At 52.3% G+C, this 11,991-nt stretch overlaps 1 protein-coding gene across 2 annotated transcripts in view; it reads left to right on the top strand.

Annotated features, from left to right (window-relative positions):
* The first annotated feature begins 4,487 nt into the window (after window positions 1–4,487).
* CAMSAP1 (calmodulin regulated spectrin associated protein 1) overlaps window positions 4,488–11,991 on the top strand; it is a 33,900-nt gene continuing 26,396 nt past the window's right edge. For both annotated transcript variants that reach the window (XM_017745537.1, XM_017745536.1), the window contains exon 1: window positions 4,488–4,671. In XM_017745537.1, coding sequence (XP_017601026.1) covers window positions 4,603–4,671 — 69 coding nt within the window. In that variant the 5' untranslated portion in view covers window positions 4,488–4,602. The remainder of the gene's footprint in view (window positions 4,672–11,991) is intronic.

Below are 11,991 nucleotides of genomic sequence, written 5' to 3'. Positions count from 1 at the left end.
TGGTTTTACACCTGGAAGTTATTTCTCTATTTTGCACTTGGGGAGATTCATGCAAGGGCTTTGTGAAACACGATCTGGTGATCCCCTGGGATGTTCCGATGCCACTGAAGAGGGATTTATCTTGACAGTTGTTGACTGACAAATTGAAGTCTTTTCTTTCCCAACAAGGGAACCCTCATTAAGGAAAACAGCCCCAGCAAGCAGCAGCTGGTGGGATGCAGCAACTTGCACGTGACGTAACCAAAATTCCCATCTGGCTGTCGGTGCCAGCACTGCTGCTGGGGATCTGGGAAGCACTTCCAAGCTTTGGCCCCCTCTGTGGGTGCCCTGGAGGCAGCTGATGATGGTGTAAATGTGTGAGGTTGTTTCTCTGAAGGAGAGAGAATCTGTAGGGTTCAGTTGGGGGTTTTTTGGTTCAGTTGGGTTAACTCATTAGCATTTTCTTTCATGTTCAGGGCAAGGAACCTGCCAGCAGCCTGTTTATTTAGCAGTTACAGCAACTGCTGAGGAGTTGAGAGGCATTTTCATTGTGTCCCATGAGAGATGGAGGATTAGAGTATGAGACATCAAAATGCTGCTTGCTCAGATCACGTTGGTAAATGTGGTGGTGTTAAATGCAGGCCCTAACTCAGATTTGCTGTAACGCACAGCTCAGCAGCAGGACAATTCAAAGGTCCGGCTCTCCACTAATGTAAAATTAAAACAAAAAAAATTACCTTAAAGCAGTTTGGGATGTATCATTAGATAATGACACTTCTGAACCTGAACTGGTACAGCAGGTCTGGGCAGAAATCCACACCTTGAAAATGCAGAAGTGCTGCTGTGTGAGTGACAGGATGGGCTGCAATTGGTGTGTGTTTGGCAGCTCCCGGCGCGCTCTCGGCACAGGGACGCGTCCCGGGGTGCTCCAGCAGGGATGAGGAGCAGCTCCAGCCCAGGAGCCACCTCCAGCAAGGCCCAAATCTGTCACGAAGGGCAGGGAAGGGAAGCACAGGTTGCACTTGGCTGTGGAAGAGCAGCTTGGTGTTGGCAGGGTGAGACATTGCTGACAGCACAGTGGTGGGGCGGGAGCCATTCCCAGCCCCTCCATGGGTTTGCCGGTGCCATGCCAGCGGTTGGGTTGGGTTTTCTCCTTCCCTGTGCTCACTCTTCTCCCGTGGATTGGTGGTCATGGTCACACTGCCCCTGAAAGAGGAGCAGAATATTGTACAATTACCCATCAGCTCCTCTGAATCTCCTCCTGGAGAGGCTTCCAGCGACGGCCTAGAGAAGCTGTGGCTGCCCCATCCTGGCCATTCAAGGCCAGGTTGGACAGGATTTGGAGCAACCTGGTCTGGTGGCAGGGAGTGGAACAAGATGGTCTGTAAGGCCCCTTCCAACCGAACCCATTCTGTGATCCTGTGAAACAGATGGAAGCAGCAGATGCTTCCCCTGGGAACTCCTGTGCCCTGACAGCCCAGTGAGCTCAGACCAGGCTGCCATCCCCTTGGTGACAATCCTGTCATGTCCTCTCTGCTTGATCATGCCTTTTTTTATAATTGATGTTATTAGAAGAGGAATTGGCCAAAGGAAGCAGCAGCTCTGGAAACTACTGAGGATGGTTTGGTAGAAGGAAATTGGGTTTGGAATAGAATTAAGGGAGAAATTATTTTCTCTTGTAATTCAAAAGCTTTCACTTCAAATGCAGGAATTGAGCTGGATGTTGGTCCTGGGAGATGGCTGGAAAGAGGGCAGGGCTGCAGTGTACGTGTGTGAACTTGGTCCGAGTGCCAATGAGCGTGACCCGAGCTGGGACACAGCCCGAGCCCTGCGGATCCAGTGTCACCAGGAATCCAGGCACTGGTGGAGCTGGGGGAGGGACACCAGTAACTCGAGATGTGCTGGACCAGTCCCCACTGGACCGAAATAAACCTGGAGAGGTGACCAGCTCTCTAAGCCAGGGGTGTGATTTCAGATGGCTTTTATTTGGGCTGAGGAACTAGTGCCCAAATAAAAGGCCTGAGTTCAGAGCTGTGATGCCAGGGCGTTGCTGGTGGCTCTGGGTGCTGGGCTCCAGCAGCACATCCAGCTGTGGGCTGCAGGTGGGATGCAAACCCCGCATGGTGAGATCCTGCACCCGCCCTGCACCCGGGGATGCAGCGGTGCAGCTTTCCCAGTGCTGTAGAGAAGAGTCCCAGCTCTCCCAACAGGTTTGGTTAGCGATCCATCAGCAGTTGCATAACGAGCTCTCCCACTCTAGGAAGCAGCGTGTGGAGCAGGAGCTGGTTCCAGCCAGGGCTCTGGGTGCACAATGTGAGCAGTGGCTCCAGAGGCTTCACTCCTAATCCCTGGTGAGGGCTGCTGGAGCCTCTCGGGGCTGTGCAGGTGTGTGGCTGCTGCTGCACCCCGAGACTGAATTATTCATGGCAGACTTGCCAGGCTTATGCATGATGTGGTTTCTTGGCTTTTATGAGCTGTAGCTTGGGCATAAACCACATTTGTGTAGCAGTGAACCTCTATTTGTCCTCTGAGGGAGGGCTGCTCCACAGGGAATCTGTGCCCGGGAGCCCCAGACCTGCAGCAGCTCCCACACGCCTCAGGTTTGGTTGAATTATTTATTGAGCTCCTCCTTGACGGGGCTGTGCAGGACAACCCTTGGAATAGTGAAGCCCAGGGGCTGTGCTGACCCTGCTGCCTCCAGCCATGCACAACCTCGACCCCTTCCTGCTGTGCAAGGGCTGGAGAGGGGTTTGGAACAACTCTCTGGATTTCTTGGCACGTGGGATTGGGTTTTTCACTCTGTCCCCATGGCCTCAGTTGGGGTGATCCAGGCACTGTGGGCTGCTGGACCACCACAAGCCCCACACAGCTCCTCCATGAAGTGTGCAAGGGAAAGAATAGTTCAGACCTTCAAAATCATCCTTAAAAGGACACCAGCTGGCTGTTCCCATGCTGTTGGATCGGTGTTGCAGCATCCCTGTTCCATCTGTGTTTTCCCCTACACGGGAGCTGGTTGCCAGGCTGCCTGGGATGAATCACGGGGTGCTCTCTTCCTGTACCCCCATACTCCTGCCTTCTCACAGACGAGCACCTTCCTCCCCTGCTCCCACATGGGAACATTCACCAAAAAAAGAAAAAATGCACAATCCCCCCTGAAGTCTGTGCTCTGGCCTCCAGTGAACCTTCCCCATCCCTCCTCTCCCCTTTCCTGTCTGAGAGGCAGCAGCCCACTCCTCCTGCCCCCTCTCCCCACTGCAGCAGCACCGTGCCTGGTGCAGCCCAATTTGTAAGTGGTTTGAAGTATTTCCATCCAGCCCAGGTGTCTGGAAGTAGGACAGAGCCTTTCCCATTGGAGCCCTGGTGGTGCAGCTTCGGCTGCAGGCAGCCACGGGCTTCCCTGGTGCCATCACTTCCCGGGCTGAGCACTCGCTCAGATTCCCGTGGGTTACTGTGGGCTGTATTTATAGTTTGCTGGGCTAAAAATAAAAGCCCCAAGTGTAGGGTTCCCTAATCCCAGCCTCATGGAAGGAGGGATGCCCAGGAGCCCCTGGGAGGGGGTCTGGTGGGGAGTGTTGCCTGGGTCTGTGATGCCCCTGGGCCTGCTCCCATGGAGGGTTGATAAAAGTTTATTTTTTGGAGATGCTGCATCGCTGGCTGACCTGGCACCGCTCTTGCTCAGTGCAGAGCCTCGTGCAGGACTCTCATCCCACTAAAAATACTTTGTTCTGTCTCATCAGGCTCGATCTAACGGAGCCTGTGAGTGGAGGGGATGGAGCATCAGTGCTCCTGGCTGTGGCTACCAGATGGCGCGTGAGGAAGCCCTGCACGGCCCAGCTCTGAGAAAATGTGCTGCCAAATCCCTCTGAAAAATGTCTGTATGTGGAGCATTCATTTGTGCTGGTCCTGACCCCTCTGTGTGTGTGCCCAGCAAACATTCCTCCCTGCTCCTGACTGGTTGCCAAGCAAGATCCCTTTTCAGCTCCCACCATGCCGGACACAAGTGCTGGGCACTGCAGGGCAGTGTTCCAGAGGGACGATGTGCAGGAGAAATGTGCCCGATGATGAGGAGCCCAGCACATTCCCCTTAAGGAGACCTCCCCCCATTCACACCCCTGGTACCAAGGGAAGCCAAAGTAAGTAATTTCTCAACTGATTTCCTTAATCTGGGATTTTTTTGAACAGAACTGAAGTCCAAGAGCAGTATGGGGGAGCGGAATCTCATCTGTCCCTCTGGCTCTGTCCCAGTCCCTCCATGCCACCAGCACTGGGCAGCTGATGGGCTCCAGCCTCTTCCCCACTCCTGACTCCTGCAAATAAAAGCCAAGATCCCGGCGTGGCACTGCCTTGCGGGGCTGCATCTGAAGGCTTTCCCCACACTAAACCTTCCAGCTTTAGCCAAAACCAAAGCGGGAATATCTGCTCCCGGCATCGCCCCGCAGCCCCCGGCCCCCTCCTCCGCATCTCTGATGTCACTCGGAAGCAGCGTGAGTCAGCCGGCAGTTGCCGTGGTGATGCCAGCGATGCCGGGGAGCGCAGCGCTGCCCCGCTGCCCCCAGCCCTTCCCGGGGAGCGCAGGGGACCGAGCCCCCCGGCGCTGAGCCCCGGGACGTGCCATGGGCTCCCATGCCACGGGGTGCTGCCCAGAGCCCCCGGCGACCCCCGAGGCTGCGAGGATGTCGACGGCGGCCACCGGTAAGTCAGCGCTGTCGGGGATTCACCTGGCCAGGGGCTGCTGCTGGGGGTCTTTGAGCGGTTGGGGGTCTTACAGCAGCCGTGTGTCCGCCCAGCAGGACAGGCAGCGGCAGCCAGTGCCCCAGCCCCACGGATGGCCAGCTGTGGAGTACGGGCTGCTCTCCGCCCGTTCTGAATCCCGGGAAGAGAATGGAGCTTGGGGCAGGGTGGTGCTGGGCAGGCATCAGCCTTGGCACGTGTGAGGACCGGGCTGGGGTGGCACGGGGGGACCAGGGCCATACAGCCCCGCACGGGTGGGCAGCATCCACACCAGATGGCCCAAGTGACCAGCACTGTGAACGGGGACAGAGGGGTTACCCCTGTCACAGCAGGATGGGACCACCCCGAGCCATGTTGTGTTTCATCCCCAGGTACTGCTCATGGTTTCATGGTCACTCTCCTCACTCAGACCTATCCTGGTGTGGGGCTGTGTCCTGCCCACATCTCTGCCAACCTCGGCAGGTGCCAAAGCCATTGGAAGGGATTGTGGGGGGTATCTGGTGATGGGCCCCCTCTGTGCCCTCTGTGCAGCAGGGAGGGACACACCGTGTGCCCCTGTGCTTTGGCATCCCTGCCAGGAGTGTGGGGACCGGGCTGGCCACTGCCCGCCCCTTGCCCTGGGAGTGTGCTCTGAGGTCCATCAGCCAGAGCTCGCTGCCATGGAGGCTCTGGCGTGGTTTGGTTTCCTGCTCGGTGTCTCAATTTTTCAGTCGTCAAGTTCTTGCTGTAAATAGGACCCGGACGAGCAGGATGGAGGTGTTTCAATGCCTCTGGCTAATTTGTACATTCCCATATTTCTCTGGCCACAGATTTAAGAGCGTTGGAGCCTGTGCAAGCTGGCTGGGGCCCAAGTGGGTGAGGAGGGCAGTGTTTGCTTTGGCACCTCTCTGGAGGCAGGGTGGGAGAGGGCAGGGCTGCCAGGTGAAGGGCTCAGCTGTGGCACAGAGCTGGCAGCAAGGGAAACCGGGAGCTGCATCCCACCAGAAGAGCAGGAACTAGAAATACTGGATGGGAATGAGGCAAAATGCAGTGGGAAGCCACCACCCACCCCCGCCAGACCCTGCTGTGGGGGAATTAGAGGAGCTTTAATTTGCTTTTGAGGCAGTTTTTGCTGGGCTGAAGCACATCAAAATCACCCAGAGCGAGTTTCTCTGCTGGCCTCTCAGCCCAGGGCTGAAGGTTTATATTTGTGGAGAAAGAAGCCTTAAAATCCAGAAATGACAGCCCTGTCCTCAAAATATCCCCTGTGTCACGAGACCATAACTCCAATCTGCCACAGGGAATGGGAAATGCTGGGTCAGGTACATCCCTCCTGTGGCTGGGGTGGATTTTCCAGGAGCTGGCAGGCAGCGTTTGCCTTTGTGCATCCCCTGGGGGACCTGGAACAAGGCGGCTCCGGATTTGCTCCCTCATGAGCACCTCCCCCTGTGTGATGAATGCAGAACATTTTGGTGAAATCACCATGTTGTAACAGCTTTTTGGAGAAGGTTGGCTGAGTTGGCTGTGACTTCCCAAAGGTAAGGCTTAGCAGGGGATCAGGATGTTGTTTTTGAGGATAACCACATGCCAGTTCATGGCACAAGGAGGGCTCTGTGCCATGCTGATGGATGCCAGGCTATTCCTGTGCCAGGGATTTGTACTGCTCTGCAACCCCAACAGCATTTATTGGGATGACGATGCTGAGTATGTTCCATCTTGCTCTGGGCTCTTGCACTTTGCACAGCCCAGAGCAGGGGGAAGATGTTGCATTTTGGAATCCAATTAGATTTTTTTCTTGTTCGTTCCTCCTGCCTTTCACTTATCCTTTGATTTCCCGCAATGTTTAAGTGGCAAAAAAAGTTGGAGATAAGTCATTCTGTTTTTGCACAGTTGTACAGTTGTGGTAGATATAGTTTTACTCAAAGTGTCCTCACGAAAAAAATGCATTTTACAAAGAAATCACCTGGGAAAAGAAAATCAACAGTCCCTATTGAATCTGATTTGTTTGGGTTTAGCAACTCAAATGTAGCTGCTAAAAATGGTTTAATGAATACAAAGATACATGGAAAGATAGAAACATCTCATTTGCTCGTTAATTAGATCATGGCAACACTCAAAACCCTTTCAGTTCTCACCCAGCTCCTCCCTGGGGTCTCCCTGCTTGGGGTTGCCTGAGAAATGGCAAAGCATGGTGGGATGAGACTCTCGGGAAAACCTTCTGGGCTGTAAATGCTATTGACCCGTTATTCTCCTAAACATAGTCCAGGGACTTTAAAAATAAATAATCTTACAGATAAAAATATCTTACAGGCTAAACCCCCTCCTATTACTGATGCAGGCACTTAGAACCCACCAGCAGCACTTCCAGAGCTGTAATTGCTGGAGATAACCGGAGGCCTGGGGATGGAGCATCCCGCTCTTCACAGCTGGAGAATGAAGGTCTGGCTCCCAGCAAGGAAGGCAGGCAGGGTGAGCTGTCACCCCTCCCTCTGCCAGCTTTCCCCCTGGCAATAACAGAGTCATTAATTAATGTTTGCACAGCACTTTGAAGATAAGTGCTGAACACAAGTATTCTTTTAAATGTGATGGGGCTTGCCCCTTGCTGGGGGGAAGCCCCTCTCTGTGAGGAGCAGAGCTGCCAGTGCTCCCCGCCTGTCCCATTTCTTGGGTTTCATACACATCAAACACTCCAAGCAAGGGAGAAAGAAAGAAATCTGAATAACTTGTTGTACTCACCAGCATAACAGCTGAGTTGCATATACATTACCTTTGAAATAATACAAAAGCTAAATGAAATAGAGTCCTACTACCCACACTTCATTTGTTTTCTTTATTTACATGAAAAACGTTGCTCATTGCCTGTGGTTCCCTGATGCACAAGGCCTTGCCACTGCATATTCCTGCCGAGCTACAGAATTGGAGATAAGGAATTGCTGACAGCGGCGCTGTGCCTTAGACACTGTTCCCGTGCTCTTGGGAATGGCGCTGAAGTGACGGTTCCATTACTAAGAATAATATCCTGCTCTCTCCTCCTTGAGGCTGGCTCTGTGATGGACTGTCACAGGAAACTACTCTGTACAAGGGAGAAAAAGACATTTGGAGCTGTAGGAGCAGCAAGAGCATGAGGAGGCTGCCAGCCCCACTCCACTCCCCCTCGTGTGATGGGACCCAGGCTCCAGTCAGCCAGGAGATATTTGAAGTGTCTTTTTGACCCCATCTCCTTTTCCTTATGGAATTTCTAGTAAGGTGTAACTTTTTTCTTTATCTCTGTAGTATGTGCATGCATTTAGGATTCTAAATCCCACGGACACAGAGGAGACAGACCCCTCTGCCCCCCAGGTAGTCGTGATGCCAGCAGTGGCCCCGCACTGTGACCTCGGGGTGTGCCCAGGCTCTAAGTCAATCCTGGCTGGGGATATTAAGTGCTCAGCACCGGGGCAAACGAGGCCCTGCCAGAACTAAGCACGGGGAAGCAGCTACAGCAGGGTTCAAAATTAGTCCAGGGCTGAAAATAGAGCCCTAAGGAGAGAGCTGCAAGCAGCCAGGGCTGTGAGTGTGCATGAGCTGCTCACTGCTCTGCCGGGGCCGTCTCCAGCACTCATGGCTGTCTTGGAAATTTTGTAAGGGTAAGAGATAAAAATGTTCATTTGAGTGTTTTCTCTCACTGCTCTGGAGAGCACAGGCAGCAGCTGCTGGGCAAGACTGAAGGCAAAAAACCTCTTCCCAGAGAGAGACACCTGCATTTATTGGCTGCTGAGGACAAGCTGCGGCTGCCCATCCTTGGAAACGTTCCAGGCCAGGTTGGATGGGGCATGGAGAAACCTGGCATAGTGGGAGGTGTCCTTGCCCACTGCAGGGGGTTGGAACAAGATGATCTTTAAGGTCCTTTCCAACGCAAACAATTCTAGGAATGGAAGCTCTTGCTCTACATGCCCAGGAACTATCTCCTCCCTGTAAGACCCAGGCCACAGCACATTCATATTTTTACAGAAGATACATTTTTTTACAACATTCATTTAGATCTGCTGTCCTTGGGGACATCAGATATTCTGGGAACTGATACTCTTATTCTACACATAGTCTCCCAATATTGATAGTTGAAACATAGTGGAAGAAACCAAAATCCTAGGTTTTCATCCAGTATGGCAGAAAACAAGCACGACGGTTCAGCTTTGCTACCTGCAATAGGTGTTCTGTTTGAATATGGTGATTTCTCAAAGGAATTGCCTGCTAGTAATTAACCTCAGAGCTCTGCTGGAAGACAGGCTGTGCAGCGTGTGTCAGTTCACGTGTACACCCACTCTCAGGGCGTGAGGAATCCAGGAGACTAATAGGGAAATTATTTCATATAGAAAAGAAATGTATTACCATTTTCCAGCAGAAAAGCCTTGGAGCATGTTTAGTAGTGGAGCACAGAGAGAAACAAGCAGCACGCAAATTACAGATGAATTTGTTGCTGCTGAATATGGGAGAGTCATTTATTTTCTCACGGAAAAAGCAAACACACTTAGCAATCCACGGTGACCCTCCCACTTTAAATGCAGGCTTTTTATCTCCAGGACAAGTTTGAGGACGCTGGTGTGGGATGATGCCGAGTTCCTGACAAACCACTTCATCATCACCTACAAAGTTTCCCAAAACATCAGTTTCAGCTTCCTCTTAAGGATATGCAAATGCCCTCAATACCAGAGTTTCAGGGAATTACCACAGAGGAAGAGGTGGCAGCACATTCCACACCAGACTGGAAGAAGTGCAGAAAGGAGAAAAAGGGGCAGAGCAAGAGATAATTCCAGGGCCAGGATCCTATGTGCAGCAGAGGCCTGGGAAAGGACAGTGCTCCCCTTTATGCTTTTTCCATTTTTTTGTTCCAAAAGTTTCAGGGGTTGAGGTGATACTGGCTTGGTTTCGTGGGGGCTGTCTGCCACCTTCTTAGAGCATATTTTTGCTCCTGATAAGTTTAACAACTGGATCCATTCTTTACCTCAAGGAAAAATATGTCAGAGGAAGAAGTAGGTCAGTTTTCTCCCGGTTACAACCTTCACCCTCAATACAGGTTACCTGCTCCAGGAGTCCAGGGGTTTTCTGTTCCTGCCGTGGATCTAATGCCCAATCCACCATGAAAATGAAAACATTCTTCTCAAATATAAGGGGATTTGGATTGTGCCTTAATGCTTAATCTGAAAACAAGAGCAGCTTGTTCTGATGATAACGCCACAAAACGACAGCCTGTAACCACTGGGTTGAAAACTGAACCCCTCGAACAGAGATTATAAAACAACCAGCAAGTTGTTTGCAAAGACACTTTGATTGCACACAATCCTGCAATATGGAAGAGTGACAGAGGCTGGAATAACCTTTGGACACCAGGTTGTATTTCCTGGTGACACAAACAAAGAATGCCCTCCCCTTGCACTTTGAGAAGACACAGGGAAATAAACGTTGAATCTTAAGACAGACCCAAATGAATCTTTAATGATTCTGAAATATTCATATAATCTACCAGTTACATGCAGCAGGAAAATAATTTATGAGAATCATAACAAAATTAGGTAGAATAAGGTCAGTCTGCTATCGCTGTTGTGCAGCTAAACTTATAATCATGGTTTCAGTAGATGGATATGAAGATAATTCATCTGGCCGGCACAGGCATTAAAGGCTCCGAGCTCAATCATGCAGCTTCACTTTTCAGACGAGCCCTAAAACTCTCTTGTCAAGTGAGCTAATCTGCAGGATCCGGGTTTGATCACGAGCCTGGTGCACAGTGGTGGCCAAAACTGCACAGGGTTTTGGGCACCACAATATAAGAAAGATCTGAAGCTGTTAGAGAGCATCCAAAGGAGGTCATGAAGATGGTGAAAGGTCTGCAGGGGAAGCCAAATGAGGAGCAGATGAGGGCACTTGGCTTGCTCAGCCTGGAGGAAACTGAGGGGAGACCTCAATGCTGTCAACAACTTCCTCCCGAGGGGCAGCTCCGAGCTCTGCTCTCTGTGACCAGGGAACAGCTAGAGCTGAGTCAGGGAGATTTAGGTTGGATATCAGGGAAAGGTTCTTCCCCCAGAGGGTGCTGGGGCATTGACCAGGCTGCCCAGGGAATGGGCACAGCCCCGAGGCTGCCAGAGCTCCAGGAGTGTTTGGACAACGCTCCCAGGGATGCACAGGGTGGGATTGTTGGGGTGTCTGTGCAGGGCCAAGGGTTGGACTCAGTGATCCCTGTGGTGGGTTCCTTCCAGCTCAGGATATTCCATGATTCTATTCTACGGCTCTATCACCCCTACTTGTCTCCCAGCCCTGTGTAGCAGGACAGCGGCCCCTAGGCAGGGCTGGGAGACAAGACTGTGTCTAACAGCAAAAAACCCCCACATCATGTACCCGTCACACATTTCTTGCTGTTGTTACAGATCATGACATAAAACAGGGAAAGAAATTTGCTTTTTGCCAAGAAATACATAAGATTTGAAAGTCAGGCTTTGGCCTGAAAACTGTCTTTGACATCCTTTGATGGTGAGCAGGGAGTAACTTGGCAAACCTTGAAGGACGTTATTTGTAATACCATGAAGAAAAGTATTGCTGATACTTTTTGACACAAACCCAGTGTTTTATTGAGCCTTGCTGGCAACAGAGAGAAATCTCAACCCTTCTTGCACTTAAGAAAATGACTGCTTCGGTACAGAGGAATCTTATCATGCACATAAAGGTTTCCACAGCTGGTGGTTTTTGTGGAGAGACAAAGTTTCTTTGGCATTTCTGTGCTTCCCTGCATCCAAAGGGAAGGCTGGCTGAAGATGCCAAGGGGTTGTGACACTGTGGGGTGAGGATGGGGTCGGGATGGGATGGGGGCTCAGCAGCCAGACCCCTGCAGACCCCACACGTCCCCCGGGCTGTGGGTCAGGAGGGCCAGGACCTGCCTGACAGGTCACTGGAGTGGGACACAGCTCAAGTGGCTCTCGTTCACCCCTTTTTTAACCAAGAAAGAGGTTCTTTCTCCATCATGACTCCCACAGGGTGGACCGCGGTGCTCCCCCGGCTGCCACAACCCAGGTCACCACCCGCCCCCCAAGGTGGGGTAGGGGATGAGGGTGGCAGGGCTGTGAGGGCAGGAGGACCGTGATGGTTGTGGGTCCGTGAGGGGGCTGTGGGTCCGTGAGGATCGTGGGTCTTTGAGGGCTGTGGGTCTGTCAGAGTTGTGGGTCCGTGAGGGGGCTGTGGGCCCGTGAGGGACCGTGCGGGCGGCGGGGCCATGAGGGGCGGGTCCGCTCTCCCCGCGCGCGCGGGCCGGCGCGGTCGCCACGGCAACGGTTGCCT

The sequence above is a fragment of the Corvus brachyrhynchos genome, unplaced genomic scaffold (genome assembly GCF_000691975.1).
Source record: "Corvus brachyrhynchos isolate BGI_N302 unplaced genomic scaffold, ASM69197v1 scaffold59, whole genome shotgun sequence".
NCBI classification, from domain to species: domain Eukaryota; kingdom Metazoa; phylum Chordata; class Aves; order Passeriformes; family Corvidae; genus Corvus; species Corvus brachyrhynchos.
This window is presented reverse-complemented; position numbering and strand designations above follow the sequence as displayed.